Below are 27,018 nucleotides of genomic sequence, written 5' to 3' on the forward strand. Positions count from 1 at the left end.
CCACCAATTGCTGCAGCTTGGCACCTTTGAAACGACCCCAGGGGCTATATATGTGTGGGAGTGAGCATTACATTTCTACTGCTCCCAGAGCCTGCTGCCAGAGACCCCTCACCTGCTGTTGCCTCCAGGGAATGCTGCCTGAGACCCCTCACCTGCTGCTGCCTCCAGGGACTGCTGCCTGAGACCCCTCACCACCCAATTCTGCTGCTTTCTCATGTCCACAGTGATGTCAAGGACAGAGAAGATCCGTGCCAATCCCTTTACGAGCGAGGAGCTGGAGGTCCTGGTGGACGAGGTGCTCACACAGTACCCAAGGCTATACGGTGCCCCAAATGTCGTGGTAAGTCATCAACAGTTGTGGGATAGGGCAGGAGGGGCCACACATGTAGTTGGACTGATGCAGTATGTGCCTGGGAGTGTGGGGTAGTGTCATGCACTGCCTGACATGTTGGCTCCAGTGGGAGTGTGTGTACCCAATGCCACAGCTTTCCCTCCCTGCACATGTATGTATGAGTGACCTGTGTTGTGTTGTCAACCATACAGTGACACAGAAGGTTGTTCATGCTGTAGTCAAGACAGTGATTGCTTGGCTGGATGGCTGTGTGTGCCCCTGTAGTCCATCTCAGTGTGAGCCCAGCTGGCCTGCACAGTCCCCGCCTACAGAGACAAGGACAACTCCCTTAACTTACATAGTATGACATCAGTCTTTATACATTGCACTCCAGCTATGGGCCATCTCAGCACTGTAGTTTGCACACAACTGCCCTTGTGAATGGCATTTTGTATTTGTGAGATCATGTCCCTCAATGTGACCACTATGACACATTCATCTATTCACAGGACAGGGACATTGATGACTGCGCAGTCTTGGACACAGTGATTCCACCCTCAAACACAGGTTGACATGTGATGTATGTGTTGCTGAAGCCAACAATGGACTCGAGATGTGGGCAGGCTACATGGGTGTTTCAGTGCTGGCATCCTGCATGTGTGTGAGATGTGCAGGGACTGTGTTCCCCCTCACAACTGCATGCTTTAACATCAGCTTTTCCCATACAGGTGTCCCATGTGAGCTGTACTATAGTCTCTGATTGACCTATTGTTGGATATGTGATGATTTTGTATCTTTCTGCTATACTGATAGATGTCGGTACATGACACTGTGTCACTGATCATTTCCCCCTCTTGTCTCCCATGCCTGCAGCTCAAGGCACACCAGCGTAAGGCCGTGTGGAGGGCCATTGCAGCAAAGGTGCGAGCTCTGGGGGTCTCAAACCGACGGCGCACCCACTGCCACAAGAGATGGGATGACATCAGCCGTCTGGCAAAGAATGTGGCGAAGATGACCTTGGGGCTGCTTCCGCGCACTGAGCGTCTGGCACGGAGCAGCATGACACCACTAATAGGGTGCATCTTGGCGGTGACACAGCCTGAGCTGGATGCACGTTTTAAGGAGCATCAGCAGCAAGCCAGGGGTGAGCATTTGGGGAGTCTGACTTTGGCTGGGAGTGGCTGCATGTGTACAGCGCTTGTGCCAGCTCTGACCTATGTGATGTTGGTAGTGTGATGCTGTGGCATGTAAATGGCTGCTGGCCTGGGTGCCGGTGGCATGCATTTGCCCTACCTGTACTTACAAAGGTGATTTGTATGCTGTGCCTTCACATTACAATCTGTGTTGTACTCTTCAGGTTTCATACTGCATTGGGGTCGTCTTGGGAATCCCATGGGAGGGAACGGCAGTATGCCCGATCTGACTGTGCCTTCATCAATGCGTCCATTGCATGCACCCAGATTGGGGAGGCCTACACATCTGACAACAATGTGCACCATTCTATTGACCCCAAGGTACAACATGGTGGGTGGCATGTGCTAATGTCCATTGTGGACTGTCATGTTGTAGTCTGGGTCTGTGTTGTCCCCTCCTGTTCCATCCAGGTCTGTCATTGGGAACAAGTACTGTGCCCCCATCATGTACCTTGGTGTGCTCAGAGCTAGTTGTGTATCTGTTTGAACAGAGCCACAAGCAGGGTGTTGTGCTGTGTGGCCATCACATGGCTCACTCATGCCTGAGTTTCCAGTTTCCACGTACTGCTTGAGTCAATATACAGCCTCATGCATCAAGCAAAATCCAGTCGGTAAAATACCGATTCGCTAAAAACACCCGTTAGCGAATTAAAAATACCCATTTCCAATGCATGAACCCAAAAGGTGAGCAAATAACGATTCGCTAAAAAAAAAGCGGTAAAATACCGAATCGCAATTAACCAAAAAGCAAAATTACCGAATCGCAAAATACCGAATTAGCAGATACCGAAATCACAATTAGCTCCCGGAAAGTGCTAATGGCAAATAACGAATCGCACCCCAATGCAACAACAGTCGGTAATACCGAAAATGCCAAAATTCGCTATTTTGCTTGAGCTAAATAAGGGGAATCAGAACCTGGAGGTAAAGTTAAAAAAAAAAAACAATTTGAATACAAAAAAAAGAATCCACATGTGCAACTGATTGTGGCAATCACCAAACCCTTAAATGTGGCCCAGGAGACCCTGTTGGCTACCACAAAATGGCTGCCCTCTATGTGCTTGCAAGGAGGATGCGTATCAATGCGGCAGGACAGCGCAGGAGAAGGGTCCAGGAGAGAGTTTTCAGACTGCGCATCACCTTGCTCGGCCAGAATGAGAACGAGGTGTACGAGAAGTATCGACTCAATCGTGCCATGATCATGCGCCTCATTGCAGACCTGGAACCATTACTGCAGCACCAGACACACCGGACCAATGCTATCCCTGCGCACGTCCAGGTCCTATGCAGCCTGCACCTACTGGCCTCAGGGAGTTTCCAGGAGGTAATTGCGGTGGCGGGAGGCGTATCGCAAAGCGCACTCTCACGCTTCTTCAAGAAATTCCTAGATGCCATTCTGACAATGCTACACACCCACATCAGCTTCCCCACAACCCCACAGCAATTGGACCGCAACAAACAGGCATTCTACCAGGTGGCACAATTCCCCCATGTAATTGGATGCATCGACTGTACGCATATCCCCATATGTCCACCCGCAGCAAAAGAGTACATATTCCGGAACCGCAAGTCATACCACTCAATCAACGTGCAGGTTGTGTGCGATGCCAAGCACATCATAACGGACCTAGTGGCACAATTCCCAGAGAGCACACACGACTCCTACATATTCCGCCACAGTGGAATCCACAGGCGTCTAATCAACGGAGAATTCGGAGAGGGACTCCTGCTTGGTACGTACAAATTACGCTTCCCCACACCAACACCACACATGTATGAACATCACCAATGCCAAGTCTTTGCTTCTATCTTCTAGGTGACAGTGCTTATGCCCTGCGTGAATATATACTCACCCCATACATCAATCCAGCAACCCCACAGGAACATCGCTACAACGCAGCACACATAAGCACTAGGAATGTCATAGAGGACATTTGGGATTCTGAAGAGTCGCTTTAGAATCCTACATAAGACTGGCGGCGCCTTGCTATACAAACCTGAAACATGCTGCCGGATTATTGCTGTATGTGCAATGCTGCACAACATTGCGACCAGAAGGGGGATACCCATAGAGGTTAACATGAATTGTGACCACCGGGGTGACCAACCACCCGCACAACATCGATAGGCACACGTTCCTAACACAGCAGAGGGCCATAGGAGGCGGACATACATCATGCAACATCATTTTTGAATCAGGAGAGAATGAAACACTACAAGTTTGTTTGGGGTGCAACTGTTTAATGCACAGTAGCACTGAGGTATGTGCAACAAAACTGGCAATGGCAATAATGCTCCAAATGAATAATGGAAAATTAAATGTGCATTAAAGTCACGCCTGTGCATACTCAGAAAGGGGAGGTCCATGGTTGCCCCACCATGGGCCGGTATGCATGTTCAAGTGTCTAGTGGCGCTTGCCACGTCCCCCAAGCATCCGCTCAGGTGTCTCCAATGGCTCACCACGGCCTGTCCCCGTGGAGGCCCGCGAACTGCGGCGCCTGGTGCTGGCCTCTGCCAGTGACACGCTGCTGACACTGGAGGCAGCCTCACTGGCGTCATCCCCTCCCAAAGCAGCAGCACTGCATGTGCTGCTCTGTAAGTGTTCAACAGCAGTGGTCATCTGCCCTAGTGCCTTTGAAACATCCCCGCAGAAGTGCCCAAGGTCCACCTGCAAGGACACAGTGCGGCGTGCCAACACAGCGGTACTGTTGCTGTGCCGCATGATGGCCTTTGTAGCGGCGGCGGAACGCAACAATTGCTGTCGGTGCCTCCTCTTCTGGCACTCATGGCCCTCCCTCATGGCACGGGTGAGCTCTTGGATATCTTCCCTGAGGTGAGCATTGCCCTCTGCCACCACAGTGCTCATGTCCCTAACCGCCGTGCCCATGTCCGTTACTGCAGCAGTCATGGCTCGCATTTCACGAGCAAGGGTCACGATATTGGTGCTAATGGTTGCCATGTGGCGGCTCTGCACGCGCTGTACAGACAGCATCCTCTCCTCGATGGCAGAGGTGTGTGGGACATCCTGGTTGCCTGAGGAGACCGAACGTTGCCGAGCCCTGCACCGCTGTCTAAGTCTGGCGCGTTCAGGTGGTGCATCAGGTGGTGTGATGGCGCGCTGACCGTGTCCCAATTCTGTGGTGGGTGTTTCCATCACTGGCAAGGGCGCAACTTGGGACCTGCGCCTGGGCGCTTTGGTGGCTGTCGTAGCGGCAGCTGGTGTGGCTGGTGCTGGTGTGGCTGGTGCTGGTGGTGCTGGTGGGGCGGCAGGTGGAGGTGCTGTAGGCGCATCCTGCGCTGTCTCCAGGTCTGAATCAACAGGTGTTTCGGAGATTATGAGCTGGCCGCTGTCATCCGAATCCCCAGGAGATGCATCTGTGTGTGAAACAGTGCATGGTTAGTGGGATGGTTACACCTACGTAGTGTTGTACACATACATGTCCCTCTGTGATCCACTAAATATACTGTCTATACCCAGCTTCTACTGATGTGGTGAATGGTTATTGCATTTACCTCTGTACATGCACACTGGGCTGACTAGACTACAACTCCCATGATGCACTAGTGTTAGGAGTAAAGCTGTGTGTTGCAAAGCTGCATTCACACTCAGATCCTGCTGGGGGCATGGAATTGGATTTACGCTATGCTGGGTATGGCCACAGGCATGCATCTTACCTTGGGCACTTGTGACTGCGCCGGACGTGTCCATCTGGGTCGCTCCCACGACGGCTTCCCGCTCGATTGTTCCTTCCACCAGCTCCTCCAGGGCAGTGTTAGCCTGGACCGTGGAAGGGCCGCCTCCCGTTCTGCTTGCGTCCCGGAGCCTCTCTGCTATCCTCTCCTTCGCACGCTTCCGCAGGTCGTACCACCTTTTCTTGAGGTCGTCGATGCTGCGGGGCGTCACACCTACAGCATTCACCCTCTCGCGGATGCGCAGCCATATGCGGCGCTTCTCCGCCTCAGGCACCTTGAGGGACAGCTTGCCGAAGAGGCGATCGTGCTTGCTAGAGACTCCCTCTATTAGGTGCTCCAGCTCCCTGTCGGAGAACTTGCACTTGCGCTTGCGTGCAGCCTCAGCGCTGGATGGTGCTTCCTTCTCCATGGATGGTCTCTTTTTCCAGATGGCACAGTCTGTGTGGCTTCAGTCTGCACAGGCAGTCTGCAGTCAGAGCTCCTGTATGCTCCTCTGTCGAGGCAATGAGGGTGGGGCTGCAGTATTTCCTGGCTGGTGATGTCATCTGCACGTTCCCGGTGCGACGCGGTCATTTGCGAATTCGCTAATAATCGGTAAAAATAGCGATTTTTAAGGAATCGCTAAAATTTACCGAATCTGTTGATGCATGCCCAAAAGCGATTCCTTAATAACGAATCCTTATTTCTCGCTACTAAGGAATCGCTTTTGGTTTGCTTGATGCATGTGCACCTTAGTGAGTTGGCACAATGTTATTGCACAGGGTGGTGTGCAACATGTAGATTTGGTCAACTTTTGTAATGCATTGCTTGCATATATTTGTTCTGTTGGTGTCACTGACCTGACCCTAAATCTCTATCTCTCATGCAGCATCACCTGTGGTCACGGAGGGACAGGAGACTGTGAAACTGTGAAACTGTGTTGAAAAGCTGCCTAGAGATCGTTTTTAGGAATCTTACTTGGGGGCTTCTAAATTGAATTTTTAATTGGGGAATTTATTTAGGCACACTGACATCTCTCCAACACGCTTATTCTACTTTTCTCTGCCTCGCCCAGCCGTCTTGTGTGATTTGCTGTTGGTGGCGGTGGGCGCCATTTTAGGTAGGGCTGGGGGTGCGCTCTAGTCGCGCCGCCCTTCCGCCCTCCCAGGTTATTTAGAGCTGTTCATCGAAGCCCTCGCTGCCCATTTTAGAGCTCTCCCTAGCGAGAGATACTAGGGCTGCGAGCGTTTTTATTTGGAACCTACTTGCTGGCATATGTACTTGTGAAACTGTGTTGAAAAGCTGCCTAGAGATCGTTTTTAGGAATCTTACTTGGGGGCTTCTAAATTGAATTTTTAATTGGGGAATTTACTTAGGCACACTGACATCTCTCCAACACGCTTATTCTACTTTTCTCTGCCTCGCCCAGCCGTCTTGTGTGATTTGCTGTTGGCGGCGGTGGGCACCATTTTAGGTAGGGCTGGGGGTGCGCTCTAGTCGCGTCGCCCTCCCACCCTCCTCGCACCCTATATTATGTGTATTCCGGCCAGACGGTGCAGCGGGCTGGCGCAGCGGGCGTGCCGAAGCCGCGCCTAAGCCAAGCCCGTCTGCGCCCGTCCGCGACCGGACACGGCCCAGGGCCTCAACCCCTGGCCCGGAGAGTAGAGTTACCTGGTGAACTAGTAAGTTTTTCCTCTATTTTGTGCTCTCCCGGTCGCCACAGCGTAAGGGTAGGGGAGAATGGAGGGTGTAGTCACTGCCAATTCCGCTTTAGCACAGCCCTAAATGACATTAGGGTTACCAATTCCTCGCTGTCATGCGGCCTCATTAATGTGAGGTCGCTTAGCTGTCATAAACACGATGTATATGACCTCCTCATCGACAAACATCCTGATCTGTTGTTCATTACAGAAACGTGGCTTGATGCCAACTCTGACCCCGATATCATTCAGGCCTTACCAGATGACTATCAGATGGTGCGCCTGGACAGACCGATAGGCAGAGGAGGCGGAATTGCGATCGCCTTTAAACAACAATGGGCTTGTAAATTAGAGCTAGTTAATTTGGCAGGATGTGAGGCGGGTGTTTTCACCATAATAATCGATGGGAGCATGACAGTAAAGGGCCTGCTAGTTTACCGTTCACCAGGACCCATGGCCAGATTTAAAGGCAATCTTTTAGAGTGGGTCACAGAAACAGTGATAAGGAGGGACAAGTTTCTGTTGCTGGGAGATTTAAATATACACCTGCAAGACTCACTTGATAAAGGAGCGGTGGAGTTCCGGGAAGAACTTCACACCCTACAGCTAGAGCTAAAGGGGCAGCTTCCAACACACAACCGTGGGCAACTGCTAGACCCTATATTTGCCAATTGGGAGGACGTCTCAGTCGCTCCCCCAGTGCCTCTGCCCTGGACTGATCACTTTTTTGTTCCATTTATTATTCATTTGCCCAAACAGAAAGCTAGCGCTCCCACCCCTCTCAATTACCCTCGTCGCAGGTGGCCAAGATTCTCCTTGCGAGAGTTTAATAAGGCCCTTATTGCAGAAGGTCTCCCAGGAGGCAATGACGTGGTAATGGCTAATAAATTGCTCAATGACCGCATCATGGCTGCTCTGGACTGCACAGCCCCATTGGGCCGGTCAACTAAAGGTGCCCACAGACAAAGAACTGCTCCCTGGTTCAATGAGGTGTTGCGCTGCGCCAAAAAGGACTGCAAACGATCAGAAAGACAATGGAGAGTGGCATATGAGGACCGGATGAAAGAGGCCTATCTCATAAAGAGACGAACCTATCATAATAAAATCCGGATAGAGAAAGCCACATACTATGCAGACAGAATCCAGGGGGCAGAAAACTCCGCTAGGGAATTGTTCAGCATATAAAAGTCCCTGTCTACCCCAAAGACCCTAACCCAAGATGAAGACCACTCAGTAGCGGCATGCAATCGCATTGCCAACTACTTTGGAGACAAAGTGTCTAAGATCTACTCTGCTTTTCCCGATATACCACCGGTAGTGGAAGAGCCCGCAGACTCAGTAGGAGAGGAAGCAGATCAAAACCTGCTACTCCGTTTCACTACTCCCTTACCGGAGGATTTAGTTAAAATTTGCAGATCTGTCAAATCTGGCTCCCCTCGAGATCCTGCATCCCCAAAAAGGCTGAGTGACAGTCTGGAGACACTCGAACCCTATATCAGGCATCTGCTAGATGTCTCCTTTCGATCCAGTTCTATACCTGAGGATTGGAAACAGGCTGTGGTGCTCCCCCTCCGCAAGAAGCCCAACATTGGCTCCGAGAAGCTAGACAATCTACGCCCCATTTCTCTGCTGCCTTATTTTTCTAAGGTAGCGGAGAAGGTGGTAAACAAGCAGCTTATGAAATATATGGAGGAAAGCAACCTTCTTCACCCCACCCAATTTGGGTTTCGGCCCCGTCATTCTACGGAGTCTGCCCTTCTTAGGGCTACCGAAACCCTCAGGCAGGGTGCTGACGAGGGACAAACCATGGCTTTGATCCTCTTAGACCTCAGCGCGGCGTTCGACACTGTAGCACATTCCATCTTGCTACAGTGTCTGAACAAAGGTGGAGTGAGAGGGGCAGCGTTGAAATGGATTGATTCATTTCTTGCAGGTCGAGGCTTCCAAGTGAGGCAAGGTGATCATTATTCTGAGCGTATTGCTTTGGACCAGGGGGTGCCACAGGGCTCGTCCCTGAGTCCTACACTTTTTAACCTCTATGTTGGCCCGATTGCCACCCTAGTAGAGAATCACGGCCTCCAAATGGTGTCTTACGCCGACGACACGCAGTTGGTGATCTCCCTGTCGCGTGCACCCGATCTTTCGGCGGACATCTTCAGAGCTTGCATGCAGGATCTAGCCGCCTGGATGTCCGCCAATTGTCTCAAGCTTAACGGAGGCAAGACCGAGGTGCTGGTTGTGGGGGGAGGCCGATCGGCATGGATGTCAGCATGGTGGCCACCATGCCTAGGTCCAACACCTATCCCGTGCCAGAAAGCAAAGAACTTGGGCATCTGGTTCGATACTGACCTGACCTTTGGCCCCCAGATCAATCGGGTGGTCGGTTCATGCTTCGGGACCCTCAAAAGTCTTAGGAAGGCACTGAAGTTTTTACCTGTAGGAGCACGTCAAACCCTGGTGCATGCACTAGTCACATCGAAGATGGACTATGGCAATCTTCTCTATTTAGGGACTTTGGAGAAGAACTTGAGCCGCCTACAGGTCCTACAGAACGCCGCTGCCCGACTAGTGCTCAGATTACCTAGGAGAGCCGCATCCTCAGTGGCCCTCCGGTCTTTGCATTGGCTCCCGATTAGAAGCAGGGTAGAATTTAAAGCACTATGCACTTGCCATCGGATCATCAACGGGAGGTCTCCTCTCCCTTTGAAAGGACTGCTGACGCCTTATGAGCCGTCCCGCTCCCTGAGATCTTCCGGCTCAGGACTCCTGGCTATCCCGAAGGTGTCCAGAGCACGGATGGGCGGAAGATCTTTCAGGTACCTTGCAGCTTCGAGATGGAACACACTACCTACAGCATTGCGACTAGAACCATCATAATCAATCTTTAGAGCCAAGCTTAAAACTGCACTATTTGAACAGTAGGGTATTCCTCCCTTGTAGGTTCCAGTGAGTATCTGCTCTTTAGCGCGGGGACACGCCGCTGGGCGTCACCAAGCGCTTTATAAAACCCCCTAAATAGAAATAGAAATAGAAATAGAGACGGACACCAGTGGGGGTGAAACTAGCACAACAGCTGCACAGGAGCACAGTGACAAAGATGTAACCAGCGCCTCAGAGGGGGACAGCAGTCTGCTGGAGTAATCCCAGCCTGAGACGCAAAGCACCACATCATCTGATGCCAGCGGGGATGCATCCATGTTGGAGGGCACAGGGAACAGGGACTCTGCATTGCCTTCTACCATACAGCGGCCAGTGCCCACCCTCCCAGCCACTTCCTCTGGTGCTGCCCGTATCCGCCTCAGTAAGAGGGAAGAGTGTCCTTCACCCCTGGCACCGCTGCCCCTGTCCCCCCTTCTGCCATCAGTGCTGAGTCTGTGGACCTTTTGCACCAGCTGTGTGTAGGCCAGACAGCTCTCCTCAATGCCTTCATTGACCACAACAAGAAATTGGCCCAGGTGGTTGCTTTCATGGAGGGCATACATTCAGACGTGGGTGGGCTGCACCGGACAGTTCAGGCTTTGTCATCAACAGTGATGTCTGCCCTGCAACAGGCACATACTCACAGTCCAGCTCCGGTCTCTTTGTCCACCCCCCTGGCAGTGGCCACATCTGACGATAGTGACCACGGTCCACATATGTCAAAGTCACGATACAGCACACGAAGCACACAGCAGCAGCAACCCAAGTGGTCCCAGGCGCATACACCATCCCCACAGAAGGCCAAAGCCACCCCAGAGCGCATGGAGAAAAGCCCGTCAGGCGACCCCAGTGGACAAAAAGCAAAGCAGCAGACCTCAGGCACACATGCCTCAGTGGCATCCCCATCCAAGGACTCTCCTGCCCCTAAAGCATTGCACAAAGATAATCATACAGTGTCTGTACCCACCAAGGAGGTGGTGCATGCCAAGGGTACACCTAGGAAGGGCTCAAAGGTAGAATCGCCAACCACCTTGACTCCCATTCCAAGCCCAGTGAAGCAGGGATTGGAGGGCACTGTAGGGGTAACACCTAGTAAACAGGGGAAGGGGGTGCAGAGGCAAAGCCAGGCAAAGCGTTCCGTTGGGTCCAGCACATCACCAGAGGGGCTGCCAGCACCGGCACCTGCTGCAGCTGTGGTGGTGAGTGTGCCTGTTGTGCCCACATCACTTCCCATTGATCCAAAGTCAGGCAAGCCATTTAGGATGCCCAAGAAGTGGAAGGGCACCCCTCCACAATCTCCCAGCCACACCGTGTCTCTCGTCTGCATGACTCCACCTCCACGTGCCACTACACCACCTGGTCCAATGAGCCCTCCGGCTTGCTAAGCCATTGATAGCTCTACCTCAGCTGGTCCGCTCTCTCCCCGGTAAAGTGACCCAACAGTCCCCGAGACACAGCCAGCTCCCAGTCCGCCTGACAACCAAGTCTAAGTGGTAGTCACTCTCACACACCTGTCTCTCACTCAGATGGGCCTGTATAGCACATTGTTGCCCCCTGACTGTGTTGCTGACCATGGAGTGGTACAGTCGCACACATTCCCTGTGCAGCTTCTCATTGACTCACGCTGCACTTTGTCCTGGCCACTGGCCTTGTCGTTCACTGCTGTGTGCCCCTGCCTGTGCAGCTTCTCATGGACTCACTCTGCACTTTGTTCTGCCCAATGGCCTTGTCGTTCACTGCTGTGTGCCCCGTGCCTGTGCAGCTTCTCATGGACTCACTCTGCACTTTGTCCTGCCCACTGGCCTTGTTGTTCACTGCTGTGTGCCCCCTGCCTGTGCAGCTTCTCATGGACTCGCTCTGCACTTTGTCCTGCCCACTGGCCTTGTTGTTCACTGCTGTGTGCCCCCTGCCTGTGCAACTTCTCATGGACTCACTCTGCACTTTGTCCTGCCCACTGGCCATGTCGTTCACTGCTGTGTGCCCCCTGCCTGTGCAGCTTCTCATGGACTCACTCTGCACCCTGAACTGGCCACTGGCCTGGTTGCTCTTTGCTGTGTTGAACTATTCCCTGTGCAGCTTCTCATGGACTTACTCTGCACCCTGAACTGGCCATTTGCCTTGTTGCTCTTTGCTCTGTTGAACTATTCCCTGTGCAGCTTCTCATGGACATACTCTGCACCCTGTACTGGCCACTGGCCTTGCTGTTTTGCCCCTGCCTGTGCAGCTTCTCATGGACTCAGTCTGCAAATTGTCCTGCCCACTGGCCTTGTCGGTCACTGCTGTGTGCCCCCTGCCTGTGCAGCTTCTCATGGACTCACTCTGCACTTTGTCCTGTCCACTGGCCTTGTCGTTCACTGCTGTGTGGCCCCTGCCAGTGCAGCTTCTCATGGACATGCTCTGCATCTTGTGCCTTGCTCTTCTCTTCTCATGGTACCTATCTGTGCAATATGTGAATGAAGACAGTTGCTCCTGTTGTCTAGTTTGTCAGTGTCCTTACTGAATAACGTTATTTTGCTGTGTGTACATGGTTTACTGTTCCACATGGTCTGTGTGGCACTTCAACATAGTAATTTTTGGGCTCACTTACTCTCATTTTTTCAGGGGTGACAGGGTCTTCAGTTCTTCTTGACCCAGATACTCGTGTGGGCAATGGTGTCAATTTACAATGGTTAGCAGTCGTCATTTACTGACCTTGTCGTTCACTGCTGTGTGCCCCCTGCCTGTGCAGCTTCTCATGGACTCACTCTGCACTTTGTCCTGCCCACTGGCCTTGTTGTTCACTGCTGTGTGCCCCCTGCCTGTGCAACTTCTCATTGACTCACTCTGCACTTTGTCCTGCCAACTGGCCATGTTGTTCACTGCTGTGTGCCCCCTGCCTGTGCAGCTTCTCATGGACTCACTCTGCACCCTGAACTGGCCACTGGCCTGGTTGCTCTTTGCTGTGTTGAACTATTCCCTGGGCAGCTTCTCATGGACTTACTCTGCACCCTGAACTGGCCATTTGCCTTGTTGCTCTTTGCTCTGTTGAACTATTCCCTGTGCAGCTTCTCATGGACATACTCTGCACCCTGTACTGGCCACTGGCCTTGCTGTTTTGCCCCTGCCTGTGAAGCTTCTCATGGACTCAGTCTGCAAATTGTCCTGCCCACTGGCCTTGTCGGTCACTGCTGTGTGCCCCCTGCCTGTGCAGCTTCTCATGGACTCACTCTGCACTTTGTCCTGTCCACTGGCCTTGTCGTTCACTGCTGTGTGCCCCCTGCCAGTGCAGCTTCTCATGGACATGCTCTGCATCTTGTGCCTTGCTCTTCTCTTCTCATGGTACCTATCTGTGCAATATGTGAATAAAGACAGTTGCTCCTGTTGTCTAGTTTGTCAGTGTCCTTACTGAATAACGTTATTTTGCTGTGTGTACATGGTTTACTGTACCACATGGTCTGTGTGGCACTTCAACATAGTAATTTTTGGGCTCACTTACTCTCATTTTTTCAGGGGTGACAAGGTCTTCAGTTCTTCTTGACCCAGATACTCGTGTGGGCAATGGTGTCAATTTACAATGGTTAGCAGTAGTCATTTACTTAATTAGTTCATGTTGGCTTTATTGTACACATGTCAGGTTGGGGGGCACTGCCAGCACAGAGTGGGTTTCTGCACACAGTATTGCAGGCAGACTGGCCAGGGTCATCATGTATGTGTGTTCTTCCTTTATGTGTGCCCGGTGGTGTATGTGTGTGGTCATTTTTTGATGGCCAGTCATCCTATTCCCATGGCTTACTTCCCATTTGTGCTCTTGGATGGCCAGGTAGTATGCAGTGTGAAGGGGGTGAGTTTGTAGGGAGTGTTGATGTGTACATGCCTCTGCACTGTCAACTACACACATGTGTCACCCAGGAGTTGTGTGCTAGTTGTTTTGATTGTTCATCCCTGTGGATGTGGTTGTATGCCCATGTGTGAGTTGTATGTTGTGCACTGTGCAGTGTGTTGGTGTGTCCTTGCAGTTCTGTCTGACTCCTACTTGTTGTTTTTGTCACTTGTGAGTATGCAGAGAGTGTTACTGGCAAGTCAGTGTTGTGTTTTGTTGCACATCCATGTGTCTGGTGGCTGTTTGTGGGGACTGTGCAGACCTGCTGCTCCACACTGCCATTGTGGTTGTGTTTTCTCATGCATTGCTGTCACATGGTGCCTTCCTGCCTCCAGTGTGGCGTGTTGTGTGTGTTGTCATTCCATCCCCTATCTGTGCTTCAGCTGCCTACCCATTATGGGTCTGCACTCCCTCTCTTTGTGTATGGTACACTCCTGCCATGTCCCCTACTGACATGCAGTACACTTCACTTTGGTGTGAGCTGTCCCTTGGTTTATATGTGTGTGTGCCTCCCCATGACTTCATTTGTGACACTGTGCTTTGTGGTGCAGTTCTTTGGCCAGGGTCAATGTGTCACTCAGGGCATTTCCCCAATGGGTCATGTGTGATGTTCTGGTGCTGTTTGTCAGTCATGGTGGCTCCTATGCAGTTCAACTGTGTGTGCTGTCCAGTCCTCTGGTCAAGTTGTTTCCACCTTTGTGTTGCAGACCTGTGCATCTATTGGGTCTTGTGTTGGATGTATGTGTGTTGTTTGTGTTTAACTTCCTGGGTGTGCTGTTGTCTTTGTGCTGTGCTGTATGGTGTTGTGTGTGTTGCTGTTCTGTCACTGATGTCTGTGTGTGTCTGGTATGCTTGGTGCGCACACACAGCTTGCTGTGTGTGTATGTTGCCTTGTGATTGCCTGGTGTGCATCCCCTGATGTCCTGCTGTGTTTGCTATGTGATTGTTCTGCCTGTGCATTTGTTATTTGTTTGCTGTGGCTGTTATGTTCTGTGATGGTGCACTTGTTTTGTGTGTTGTGGTATGTTGTCTGTGCATTGTTCCTGGGTGAGGAGGTTGTGCACTCCCGTTGTGTCTGTGCTCCCATTGTCTTTCCCCATTTTAGCTGCACAGGGCATGTCTGTTGTTGTTGTTGTGGCTCTGTGTGTGCTTCTGTTGGGCTATGTGTTTGTCTGTTGTATTTGTTTCCACATCTGTGGTGGCATCCCTGTGTGTGTGTGTGTGTGTGATGTGTGTGGCTGAGCCCAGGGTGTGTGGTTGTTTGTGTGTGTATTGCCTGTCAAGTATTGCCAGCCTTCAGAGTGATTGGCACTGGTGTTCTATGCTGCTGGTGTGAGGGGGTATGTGTGTAGATTCTTGCTGGTGTTTGTCAGTCCTGAGGTGTGTAGATCGTCCCTGTGTGTAGTGCTGTTGGTGTACACCTGTGAAGTAGTTGTATGGATGTGTGGCTGTTCCCAGTTTGACTTCAGGGCCTTCCTTTCATCCTTGTGCCTATACGTGGTTTGCCTTGCTGTCTCCCTGTGTTGTTGCACTGAGCTGTCTGTGGTTTGAGTTCACTGACTGTGCCGGCCATGTGTGCTTTGATGGTGTGAGGGTGTTGTGCTCTGTTCCTTGTGTTGATGTGATGTACACATGCTTGTTGTGTGTCCCCATGGCCTTCCATTTATGTGCAGGCCACCTTGGTTTCCATATTTGTTGTGCTCCATTGCTGTTGGCATGTGGGGTGTGTGTGTGTCAGTCTGTGGTGTGTATGTGTGACTGTGCAGGATGTGTGTCCATTTGGATGGTAATTCCTTGTATGTGTTCATTTGTTGCTTGTCCTCATTTCTATTCCCCTGAGTGTGGTGGTGTGGTGGTGTGTGTGTTTCCCTGGCCCTGTGCTACTGTGCTGTGTGTTTTGTGTTCCTGTGCAGCCACTCCTGCAGTGTGTATCTCCATGATTGTTTGTTGTGTGGTGCAGGGTGTGTATTGGCCTGGCTTGTTGTTTTGCGTGGGATGCACAGGAGAGGCACATGGCATGTGCCTTCATGGGGTGTGCTAGTGTGTGGTGGGAGGGGGGGTGGCCCTGTGGTCTTTGTGCCCTGCCCATGCCTGGCACTGGCCCTGCCTTCTGCATTGTGTGTATGTATTTGCTTGTGTTCGCCGCTGCGGTGATGTGACCGGCACATTGCTGCATGGTGGCGGTAGCAGTGTGTCCAGGATGCAGAGGGTTGACTTTGTGGCAGGTGGGTAATGTGTGGGTGCCCGTCTGGATGTGTCCCTGTCCCCCCTAGGGTGTCTGATGTGGATCTGGACCCTGTGTCAGCCCTTGTGTTGTGTGTTGTGTTTGTGTTGCGTACCTGCGGCGGCGTCCGCTGCGGTCCATGAGTTCCTGGTGATGTAGCAGGTACAGCACCGGAAAGACGTGTAGAGCTGGGCTCCATTGCGGTCGTGACTGGGACTCTGCTTTCACGCTCCGCTGTCAAGCTTCCGCCGTCTCTGGTTGGGCGGCGTCTCCGCTGCGGTGCGTCTGCTTGCTTGAGTCATCCTAATTTGTGGAGCGGGGCGGACATCATTCCGCATGGCGGTGAGTCTCCATTGGCTCCCACCACCACAGTGGCGGGTGCACTTTGTTGGCGGTGCGCGTCGCACCGCGGCGGACCGGAAATGGCCTATGTTTGACCATACTAATATGGTGGGCGTGAGGTCCGCTGCTTGCGGGCGGAAAAAGGCATTTTTCCGCACCGCCAGCGTTGCGGTGGTACCACCACCGCCCTACATCCTAATGGACCCCATAGTGTAGAGTGTCATGGAGTGGAGTAGAGTGGAGTGGAGTTATGTAAAGTGAAGTGGAGTGGCATGGCATAGAGTGAATTGGCATAGAGTGGAGTGGCTTAGAGTTAAGTGGCATTGAGTGGAGTGCTGTGGCCTAGTGTGAACTGGTGTAGATGGAGTGGTGTAGAGTAAAGTGACGTGGTCCAGAGTGAAGGGACGTAGAGGGGCATAGAGTTGAGTAGAGTGTTGTAGAGTGGGGTGGCGTATAATGGCATAGAGTGTAGTATAGTGTTGTAGAGTGTAGTAAAGTGGAGGGGCATAGAGTAAAGTGTCATAAAGTGGAGTGCCGTAGAGTGGAGTGGCGTAAATTATCATAGAGTGGAGTGGAGTAAAGGGGCGTAGAGTGGCGTAAATTGTCATGGAGTGAAGTAAAGTAAAGTGGCTTGGAGTGTTGTCGCCTTGATTGAAGTGACGTAGAGTGGAGTAGAGCGGCCTAATGTGAAGTGGCAAAGAGGGGAGTGGTGTGTGGTGGAGTGGAGTTGAGTTTCATGTTGTAGAGTAGAGTGCCACAGAGTGGAGTAGAGTGTTGTAGAATGAAGTGGCGTAGTGTGGAGTGGCATAGTGTGGAGAATGGATGGTGTGCTAGCGCACTGCACTTACAGACAACACATTTTCAATTCGAATGACCACTGCATTTGCACAGACATACAGTTTCCTGATAAAACTGTACAGCGCACAAATAATAATGTGTGAAAATGGCCCACCAATATACAGATTTGTTTTGATCATATTAAAATACTTGTTTCCACCACACTTTTGAATTGCAAAAAAATTTGCTTCATTTGTGCTTTTGTAATTCTGATATATTCTGAAATATTTGCACAGTTCATTTTCAGAAATGTATATTTTGTTGTGTGCTAAACCTTTCTTTCCGAGTTCCCGACAAGATTGACACATAAATCCTCTGACTGTGACTGAGCCTGACATTTGACTTCTGTCTTTGAACGCACAGCAAATGTGACAAGATAAGAACAAAATGTAAAGGCCCATTTACAGAAAGCAACGGCGAACTAGGTTTGCTCCACAGAGGCGATAAAGACATGTTGGACAGCATTAAACAAATAGACCCAGCAAAGAGAGAGCCAGAAAATGTGAGTTACAAACTGAAAATCCAATGGTAAAAAATGGGTGGAATGCATTCCCAAGGAAGCTTTCAGAATGCCCACGGGAAGCCTTTTTATAAGTCATCAACCTAAAAATGGCTGTTTATAAATGACAGTAAATGACATTGAGCTACCACACAATGCTTTAGTTACTTTGAAACATCGCCTGCCTCGTGTCCATCAAAGCTAGGATGGCCACAAACATTTGTAGTTCAAAATATTTGGTTGTGGTTCTATAAAATTTGAAAAACACTACACTAAACCAAGGTTTTTGCTATTTTTCTCTTGCCAAACGTTACAAAGCCAAATCAAACATTTGCTGCCACTGTCCCAGGCCTTGAGACCCTGTCCTGGCCATGGCCCTTGTGGTTGCTTACCCGCTTTTGCTTTTTCTACATGTACATTTCCCCTCTGCCTCTCATTTCTCTATTTACTTCTCTCTCCTTTTCTCATTATCCTAATTAACCCCTCTCCCAGGCATGTGTGTGACTTAAAAAATTAAATAACATTAGCAGATTATAGAACTACATATACGTAAAAAAGCTAAATTGAATTTTTTTTAAAGAAATTTGAAATTGGAAGCTAAAAATGAATTTGATACCCATAGCTAGATGTATGAGAAGCTCTAGTACAGAAAACAATAGTATGGACAACGGATGACTTTAATAGAAGCACTAGTATGCACCCAAACAAAGAGAGGACACATTAGGAACAAAAAAGACAAAGCAATATGCTAGAGCCTATCATATCAATTTGTCTTTTAGAAATAAATCCACATTTTTAAACACTCCAACCTTCCTTTTTAAAATTTAAAATCTTGTCTATATTTTTCTGTGTATTAAACAAAATATTGTATAATGTATGAATGAGTGTAATGTATAATTATTTCTGTAGTTTTGTGTTTTGTTTTGAGGTTCAAATCGTGGAATTTGCTTAGGTGTGGCTCCCTGGCATCAATTATTTATTCAGTGGGGAACCTCAAAGTAAAAAGGTTTAGAATCACTGGGGGAACAGCCATTACAACGCGGTTTTTACCACGCACAGCTTTTACATCGCATGCGTTACAACGCATGCAATGTTACAACGCAATACCATTACAACGCAAGTCTTTACAGCGACTTGCGCTAGATGGCGTGCTAACATTACAAATAGTGTAGTTTACTATCCCAACACCTTCCCTACTGTTACGTGGACTGGAGTTGGAATAGTAAATTACACTTTTCTAATGTTAGCACGCCATCTAGTGCAAGTCGATGTAAAGACTTGCGTTGTAATGGCATAGCGTTGTAACATCGCATGCGTTATAACGCATGCGATGTAACTGCACGCGTTGTAATAACACGCGTTGTAATATCATACATCCGAATCACTGGCTTAGAACCTTTTACATGCTGAGGAGTTTGATTCCACAGTGCCAATGTGAGTAGTGAAGCTAGCACCAGTCCAGGAATGCAAAGTTGTGTTACCTCAAAAGCCAGGGTTGGCTGAAGGTGTCACAGATTACATGGCGTCATTTAGCCACTATGGGCCTAAGGTTGTGCCACAAAGTTGCTAATATTTTGTTGCTCGTGCCTCATCACAGAGAATTTCAGCAAGCTGAAACAACATCTTTAGTGCAATGTCTGCTTTTTAGGCGTATGGCACAAAATCATTTTGCACTATGTCTCACCAATTAAGCCGAGAACAATGGTGAAAAATCTTCTGCCTTTCTCTTTATGGAACTAGACAGCATTATTGGAAACTGACCTCTCAAGTAATGTAGTCACACACTGGTACACTACCTGTCCGCTGTGTAAGTCTCGCTATATAAAGCTTTGGCTGTGGCAACCTTATTTCATAGATTCTTTAAAAATAGTCCAATAAGACGAAGGATAAAGAGAGTGGGCTTTGGATCAGCCTCCTTCAGTCATTGGTTTCAAGCGTTTTCATGTTTTTCCATTGCATGGATGACCTGTCCATCAAGCCCATGGCTTGTCGAAGATGGTTATGATGTTCCATTTGTTTTTGGTGATGGACATCAAGTACTCTTTTTGTTTGACTGCAGATGCGACTTGACAATGAGTGTCATTAACTTTACTGTCATGATATTTTATATGCTGATTTTCGTTTCTTTTTTAATTTATGACGTGTGTGCTATTTTACTGATTTTAGCGTGTCCTAAGGACTCAGTGCTATTCACTAAAACCAATTGTGCATACATTAAATTTACTGTGCGATGTCTCTGCATAGAACAGCTTTCAGGCACCCTCTTAGTAAAGGCAGGTTCTGCATCAGTCTTGCCATGTACCATGCATCAGGGGTAAGACTAACCCATGGTCTGTGCATCACCAAACTAGAATGCATTAGTCACGCTTGTAGAGCCTCCTGAGACGCTTTAGGGTTCATGAGGCACTTCAAAATGCAGGCTCGCACCTAGCGCTTAATCTTTGCATTGCCACTCTGCCTGTGAAGCCTTGGAGACTCATTGCTATGGTGACCGGCACAGTGAGATACATTGTTTCAGTCCTGTGTGAAAAAACAAATTCTGCTCCCTCTGTGAGCCCCATCCAGCCTCTCTGAAACACACATGTATTTGCTGGATCATCCGTGTGGGAGGGGCTGCTAAACTGTGGACATTGAATGGCGGTGTGTTTCCTCTGGTCTTTGGCTGGTGCGTGTGGCTGCAGGGCACCCAAAAACTATTGCAATGTGACAGATGGGGCACTTCCGAGTGGGGAGATCTGTCTGTGATTCTCCATCCACTTGGACACAGCCTTGAACTGTTATCTGCTGTAGGTAGCGGACTTTTTCTGTACTGTACCAATGTAGGGATACACCATCCAAAATGTCCAGATGACCCTCATTGATTTACAGGGGCTTACTTTAATAAACACAAGTGCTCGATTTGTGGTAATGAGGTCGAGCAGCTTAGGCTTATCAGAGAGGAGTGTTTTGCATTTGTTGTAAGCACAGAGTCAACAAATGAAACACAATCAAAAAGAAATCTGAGACCAATTTAGAAAAACAGCACAGATTTTCATTTAATTCTAGACACCAAGATCATTAGAATCAGGAAGTACTTTTGGAGATTTTTACAGTTAAACAGTAAAATGCTAAAATAGTGATTTTTGAGGCATGAGCCTCGAACGGGGTAATGTTATCCTCTGGGAGAAACATACACTGCATAAATAACCTTGGATTTAAATAAAGAATATCAACGGTTGGAACTCGCAGACCATTGCAGGTGTATCGCAACCTTTTCTAAACATGTTGTTCTGTTTTGATAAAAAATACTAAGGGGGCTATTACAATGGTGGTCGAAAGCCTCTGATCTATGGTTGGGGGTTTTCAGACCACCATTGTCGATTTTAATTCCGACCGGCTGATTATGATGCCGTTGGTCAGAATTGAAACCGGACAGTCATTTCGGCTGGCTTATGACGGGTTCCTGCAGACGGAACTGGCTCATAATCCCAAAGGGCGGGCCTTTCCTCCCTTAGGTTTGTGATGCACAGTTTCCGGCATAGTTTCATTGCCAGCGTGTCCGACATGGAACCCATGTCGGAAAGCATAATTGGGGGGCCTTTGCAGGGCCCCCTTGTGTGAGACCTCCGGTTGGGAAGCAAGGAGGCACTTGTAGTGCTTTCCCTGTTGATCCCTGCACCATGTGGCAGGCAACTTGAGGTGCCTTGAGGTGCCTCCCATTGGAGGCAGGGAGGAACCACACCTTCCATTTCCCTTAAGGGGCATGTATTATGGCAGATTTGCTGCTGTAATGCATGCTCCTATATGGAAATGTTAAAATGTGACTTAACAGTGTTCGTTTGCATCCTATGAGGCGGGCGGAACCGCCGACTCTGTGTCGTTCGGTCCTGTGCACAAGACGTTGTCGGTGAATGCAATTCCACCCGACATTGAAATCGGCCCCTAAGTTGTCATGTGTCATCAGCTTACGAACGTTTTAAAGAAAACATTTGATGTATCATACAGCCTGTGATGAATGCATTCAATTAAAGTGATGACATATTGTTTTTTTTAGCTACGCGAAGGGAGCATGATACAGCTCTCACACAAGTATGTCATTTACTTGCTGATGCAGGTTTGACTTTGAACATGTATAAGAGTGAGTTCCATAAGACAAAGTTAAAATTATTTGGCAATTTCTTTTCTGATGGGGGTATAACACCAGATAGTGCTAAAGTACAAGCGCTGTCAAATGACCCTCCCCACAAGATGTTTCCATGTTACAATTATTTCTTGGAATGGGAAGTTACTGTTCCAGATACATACAAGACTTTGCCGCTGTAAGTGCTCCTTTGAGAGACTTGATCAAAAAGAATGGGGGTGATTAGGATGGCGGGCTCATCCCTGCGTTGTTGGGACCAGCCGCCAGACATGCGGCAGTCCTGCACCGCGAATCAGGATACAACCGCCACCCTGGTGGTCGCATTCCGCAGTTTGATATTGCGGCGGGTGCTGCTTACAGCAGCACCTGCAGCAATGCCAAATTGCCATGTAGTGCATTCCCATGCACAACGTGGCAGGCACCACACGGTGCCTGCCACCTTGTGCATGGGAATGGAGGGGGGTACCATGGGCACCCCCCAAGTGTACCCCCACCCCCCCCGGGGGCCCGCAACTGGCCCCCATTGCAAACCTCCACCAGCCTTTCGCCACCATGGAAAGGCCTTTAAATCCCAGCAATCTAATATGGATGCCACCATATTGAGGCCCAAGTCTGCCCTGCCGGCAATCGGAACGATTGCCGACCAGCGGAAAAGCTGCAGATGCAATTTGCGTCTGCCGCGAGACCCCCGCCATTATAATATGGCGGAAATTAAATCAGGTTGCGATGGCGATCCGCCCGCCATCCTAATGACCCCCAATGTTCCACTTCATTGGTCACACGAATGTGAAAAAGTTTTAAAAGAATCAAACAAGTCCTTGAGAAAGCTACTGACATGGCATACTTTTTTTTTTTTTTTTTTGAAACCTTTTATTACAGAATCCAAAAAATATACAAAGATGGGCCTACAACCTTCAGGCCGGCCGCTAGCAAACAGAAGGAGCATATAATACAGACAGTAGAACGCACGCTGCGGCAGAAGGGAAATCACAGGAGTTGAAAGAGGCGTTGGCAGCCACACCATCCGGCCCCCACACAACGGTTTCATTTTTATATAAATAACAACAAAAAACAAGTCCACAAGGCAACCCACTATCGGAAACAACAGCATGTGCTCCCCTAGGGGGGGGACCCCACCGATCCATAGGAATATCGAGGGGGGGAATAGGTCAGGACGGGGACTAAGTAGACTCATTGCCCAGAACCGGGAAGACAAACAGGCTAAGGAGACGGGGCCGGTGACGGATCAGGCAGTAGCGGCGGGGTACAGATTCCCCCACGGTAGGCGTTCCAGGGGCCCCATACTTTCACCCATGTCCCAGGCTTACCTCTCGCAACATACACCACCTTTTCCCGAAACATACACCAATCCATGTTGTCCTTCCACGCCGAGACAGTCGGCGACCTCTGGGAACCCCACAGTTGCGCAATGTCACGTTTGGCCACCATATATCCCAGAGTCGCCCACCACGTCTGCGGCACTGAGTAGTCGGTTGGCTCCCACACATTCAAAAGACATCTCCTCGCCTCAGGCAGCAGCGGCACATGCGTAACTACCTGCAAAACCTCATGCACACCACGCCAGAATCGCACCACCTCCGGGCATTCCCACAAAATATGGAGAAAGGTCCCCAAAGAACCACACCCATGCTTACACAACCCGTCCACAGCATAGCCCATACGCATCAGACTCGGCCCCGTAACATAGACCCTATGGAGTATCTTGAGCTGGACGAAGCGAAGGCGAGCCGGTATGGCCACCTCTTTCGGGGAGGCCACCGCAGACACCCAGTCCTCGTCATCCAGCTCCAATCCATCAGCCCCCCACGCCTCACGAAGGCCAGTCAGCAGTCCCGAACGGTCATTGATGAGCTTTTTGTAAATTAATGAAATCGTGCCGTCCGGGACATGCCCATCTAGCACTCTATCCTCCAGAGGGGAGTACTCCGGGATGGAGGCAACGTCCGGAAATACGGAGCACAACGCATGACGGATCTGCATATATCGAAAAGTACTCCCTGTCCTGCAGCTGGAATTCTGTCTGCAGCACATCGAACGTTTTGAATCCCCCCCTCGTCCAGAGATCGCCCACCCTGCTGATGCCTATCATGTCCCACTTCTCAAAGCCCTTCGAGGTCCACAGGGAGCCCAGCCGCTCAGATGCGTATAGTGGCCTCGCCCGGGTCAAGCGATCCTTCCACCCCATCGCCACGTTAGCCGTGTGCCACACCCGTACCATGATCCGCGTGGGGCCCGTCAGCCGCGCGTCCTGCGAGCTAGAATAAAGCGCCCGATTATAGTCACCACCCGGCAGTAACATTTTATCCATCTCAAAGGCCGGGTTTAGGGCGGGCCCATAAAGGCCGTGATTGATCGCAGCCAGCTGGGAGGCCCAGTAATATCGCTTGATATCTGGGAGGGCAACCCCCCCCGTCGTACCACGGGAGCGTCAGCTTCGCCAGGGCGATACGCGGCCTACCCTCCCAGAACAGTCGGCGCTGCAAACTCTCCACCTCGCGAAAGTAGCGCGCCGGGACAACGTCCATTGTATTCTGCAAAGCGTACAGGAAACGTGGCAGCGACATCATCTTAAACAATGCCGCCCTGCCGAGCGGCGAGAGCGGCAAGCGCCTCCAGCGTGCGACGTCCTCCTTCAGGCGCTGGAGGGGGGGAAGCAAGTTCTGTTTATATCGGGCCTCCGCGTCCAGGGTAATGAAGACACCCAGGTACCTAAATCCCCGCGGGGCGATCTGGATAGGACAACCCCGCGGAAGGATAGGATCCTCCCCAGAGAGGACATACACACACGATTTAGCCCAGTTGATGACAAGGCTGGAGTTGAGGCCAGATGAGTGCAATACATCAACCAGTACTATCAGTGATTTACGTGGGGAAGCCAGGTACAGAAGAATATCATCAGCGTAAAGAGATACGTGGTCCTCATACTCGGGGGTCCATCGGAGACCACGAATAGAAGGATGCCACCGCAGCCACCCCGCCAGGGGCTCCAAGGCAAGCGCGAAGAGGAGCGGTGATAATGGGCAGCCCTGCCGCGTGCCCCTGCCCAGCTCAAACGGAGCCGACACTCTACCGTTCACAACCACCTGCGCCAGCGGTCCAGAGTACAACAATTTCACCCAACCGATGAATCCCGGGCCAAACCCAAACTTCGCCAGTGTCGCCCAAATATATTGCCACTCAAGTGTGTCAAACGCCATAGTGGCGTCCAGGGATGCCAAAATGGCCGGCTCCCGTATAAACGGGACACGCGCGAGCACCCCATGCAAGCGCCGCAGGTTAAGCGCAGTGTTGCGATGAGGGATAAAGCCGGACTGATCCTGGTGAACCAAATCGCACACCACGCCAACCAGCCGATTAGCCAACACCTTGGCGAGAATTTTGGGCTCCGCATTCAGCAGCGAAATAGGCCGGTAGGACGTGACCCGGTCCCGCGGCCTCCCCTCCTTATGAATAACCACGATAGTAGCCAGACGCTGGTCTAGCGGGAGGGAACCCGCCGAACGGGCCGCGAGGAACATCGCACGGAGATGTGGCGCCAGCGTATCCGGTCGCAGCTTGTACAATTCGATGGGAAGACCATTAGGACCCATGGCCTTGCCGGAAGCGACCGAGCGTATGGCGAGGGCAATTTCCTCAGAGGTTGGGGCGGCGTCCAACGACACTCTGTCCTCCTCCGAAAGGGAAGGCAGCGCAATATCCCTAAGCAGGGCATGGGAATCCTCTTCCGAGCGGGAGGACACCGGGGAATACACCCCACGGAAATATTCTGCGAAGCAATCGACAATTTCTTCCGGTTCAGTGACACACACACCATCCAGTTTCTCAATCGACGGGACAACTCGACTCGCTCTCTCCTTTTTATCCAGCCACGCAATCAATTTCCCAGCCTTATCACCCACATCATACAGTCTCCCCTGTTGCTCTCTACTGAGGCCCCTGGCCGCCTCCGTGATGAGGGCCTTATAGGCCGCCTGCTTGAGTCGGAGAACATGTAATTTGTCATCCGTCACCCCACATTCAAGGTCACCCTCCAACTCAGTTATTTCAGTTTCAACACGGGTCACCTCCTCCTGCTCGCGCCTCCGGGAATGGGAAATAAGGGACAGGGCATCCCCCCGAATCACCGTCTTAAATGCCTCCCACAGCGAGACCGCCGATGACACAGACCCCACATTATCGTCAAAATATCGCTTAAGGGACTTAACCAACTCTGCGCGAATGGTGGGGTCACGCAGGTACCAGGGATTAATCGGGACCACCCTACCCTCTCCCCTCGGGAGAATATCGAAGTGCAACAAGAGCGGGGAGTGGTCTGAAATACCCCGCGCCAAATGGCGCACCTCCCCGATCCTCCCCGCATGCGCCGCCGGCCCCAGGACATAGTCTAGCCTTGAGAGACTGCCATGGGCCCCGGAATGAAAGGTGTACTGTTTCTGCGTAGGATGTTTCAAACGCCAACAATCCACCAGCCCCAAGGTATCCAAGAGGCCAGACAACCACGCTTGGGCACGGGGGAGATCCCTAGGGGGGTGACGGTCCTCAGTTCCGGAAACCACAGCGTTAAAATCCCCCCCAACCACTAGAATCCCCTCCGGAAGGCCAAGGAGGAGGCGCCCCAGATCCGCAAAGGTGGTCGTCTGCAACCCTGGCGGGACATAGACAGAAACAAAAATAATCACTCTGCCCTCCATTTTACCCACCAGAACCGTGTAACGTCCCCTGTCATCATGGAGCACCTCATCAACTTCCAACGGGAGCGAGGTCTTGGCCATGATGCCCACACCCCTTGAACCAGACGTGAAGCCCGAATGGGCCAGAAGGCGGTAGCCCCGTCGGTTCATAGCACGAAAGGAGTTGCCAAAGAGGTGCGTCTCCTGCAGAAAAACTATGTCAGGTGAAATTCGTTTCAGGAACTGCAGGACCACACCTCGTTTTATCCTGTCCCCCAGTCCATTAACGTTCCAGGACAAAAGACTCAGTCCCCTACCCCCCATCATAAACGAAAGCAATCACTCGTCCCCCCGAGAGCACTTTAGGAATAGCACGACGATACTTTTGCCTTGTGGTACAAATGAACAACACCCCACCCCAACCCAACCGCCCCAACAAAACTCCCCCCTCCCTGCACCCCTGCATGAGCCCAGACAGCCCCCCCAACTTGCAGTGTGCCTGTCGCCCCTATATAATTGAAACTAGGTAAACCCCCTAGAGGAGGAAAGAGTACCCCTTCGAGACCCCGCACCACCTACAAAGGAGGGAGAACGAGTACAAAAAACGAGAGACCCTAAGCTTGGCCGAAA

General features: G+C 50.8%; 1 protein-coding gene across 3 annotated transcripts in view; it reads left to right on the forward strand.

The window, feature by feature from the left end:
• Positions 1-27,018, forward strand: part of LOC146782921 (beta-1,3-galactosyltransferase 5-like) — a 250,300-nt gene that overhangs the window by 45,334 nt on the left and 177,948 nt on the right. The window contains exon 2 of one of the 3 annotated variants that reach the window (XM_085637973.1): positions 1,205-1,475. The exons of the other annotated variants lie outside the window; for them this stretch is intronic. Coding sequence (XP_085494099.1) covers positions 1,343-1,475 — 133 coding nt within the window. The 5' untranslated portion in view covers positions 1,205-1,342. The remainder of the gene's footprint in view (positions 1-1,204; positions 1,476-27,018) is intronic. 3 annotated transcript variants of the gene reach the window in all.

This window comes from Triturus cristatus, chromosome 12 (genome assembly GCF_964204655.1).
Source record: "Triturus cristatus chromosome 12, aTriCri1.1, whole genome shotgun sequence".
NCBI lineage: Eukaryota > Metazoa > Chordata > Amphibia > Caudata > Salamandridae > Triturus > Triturus cristatus.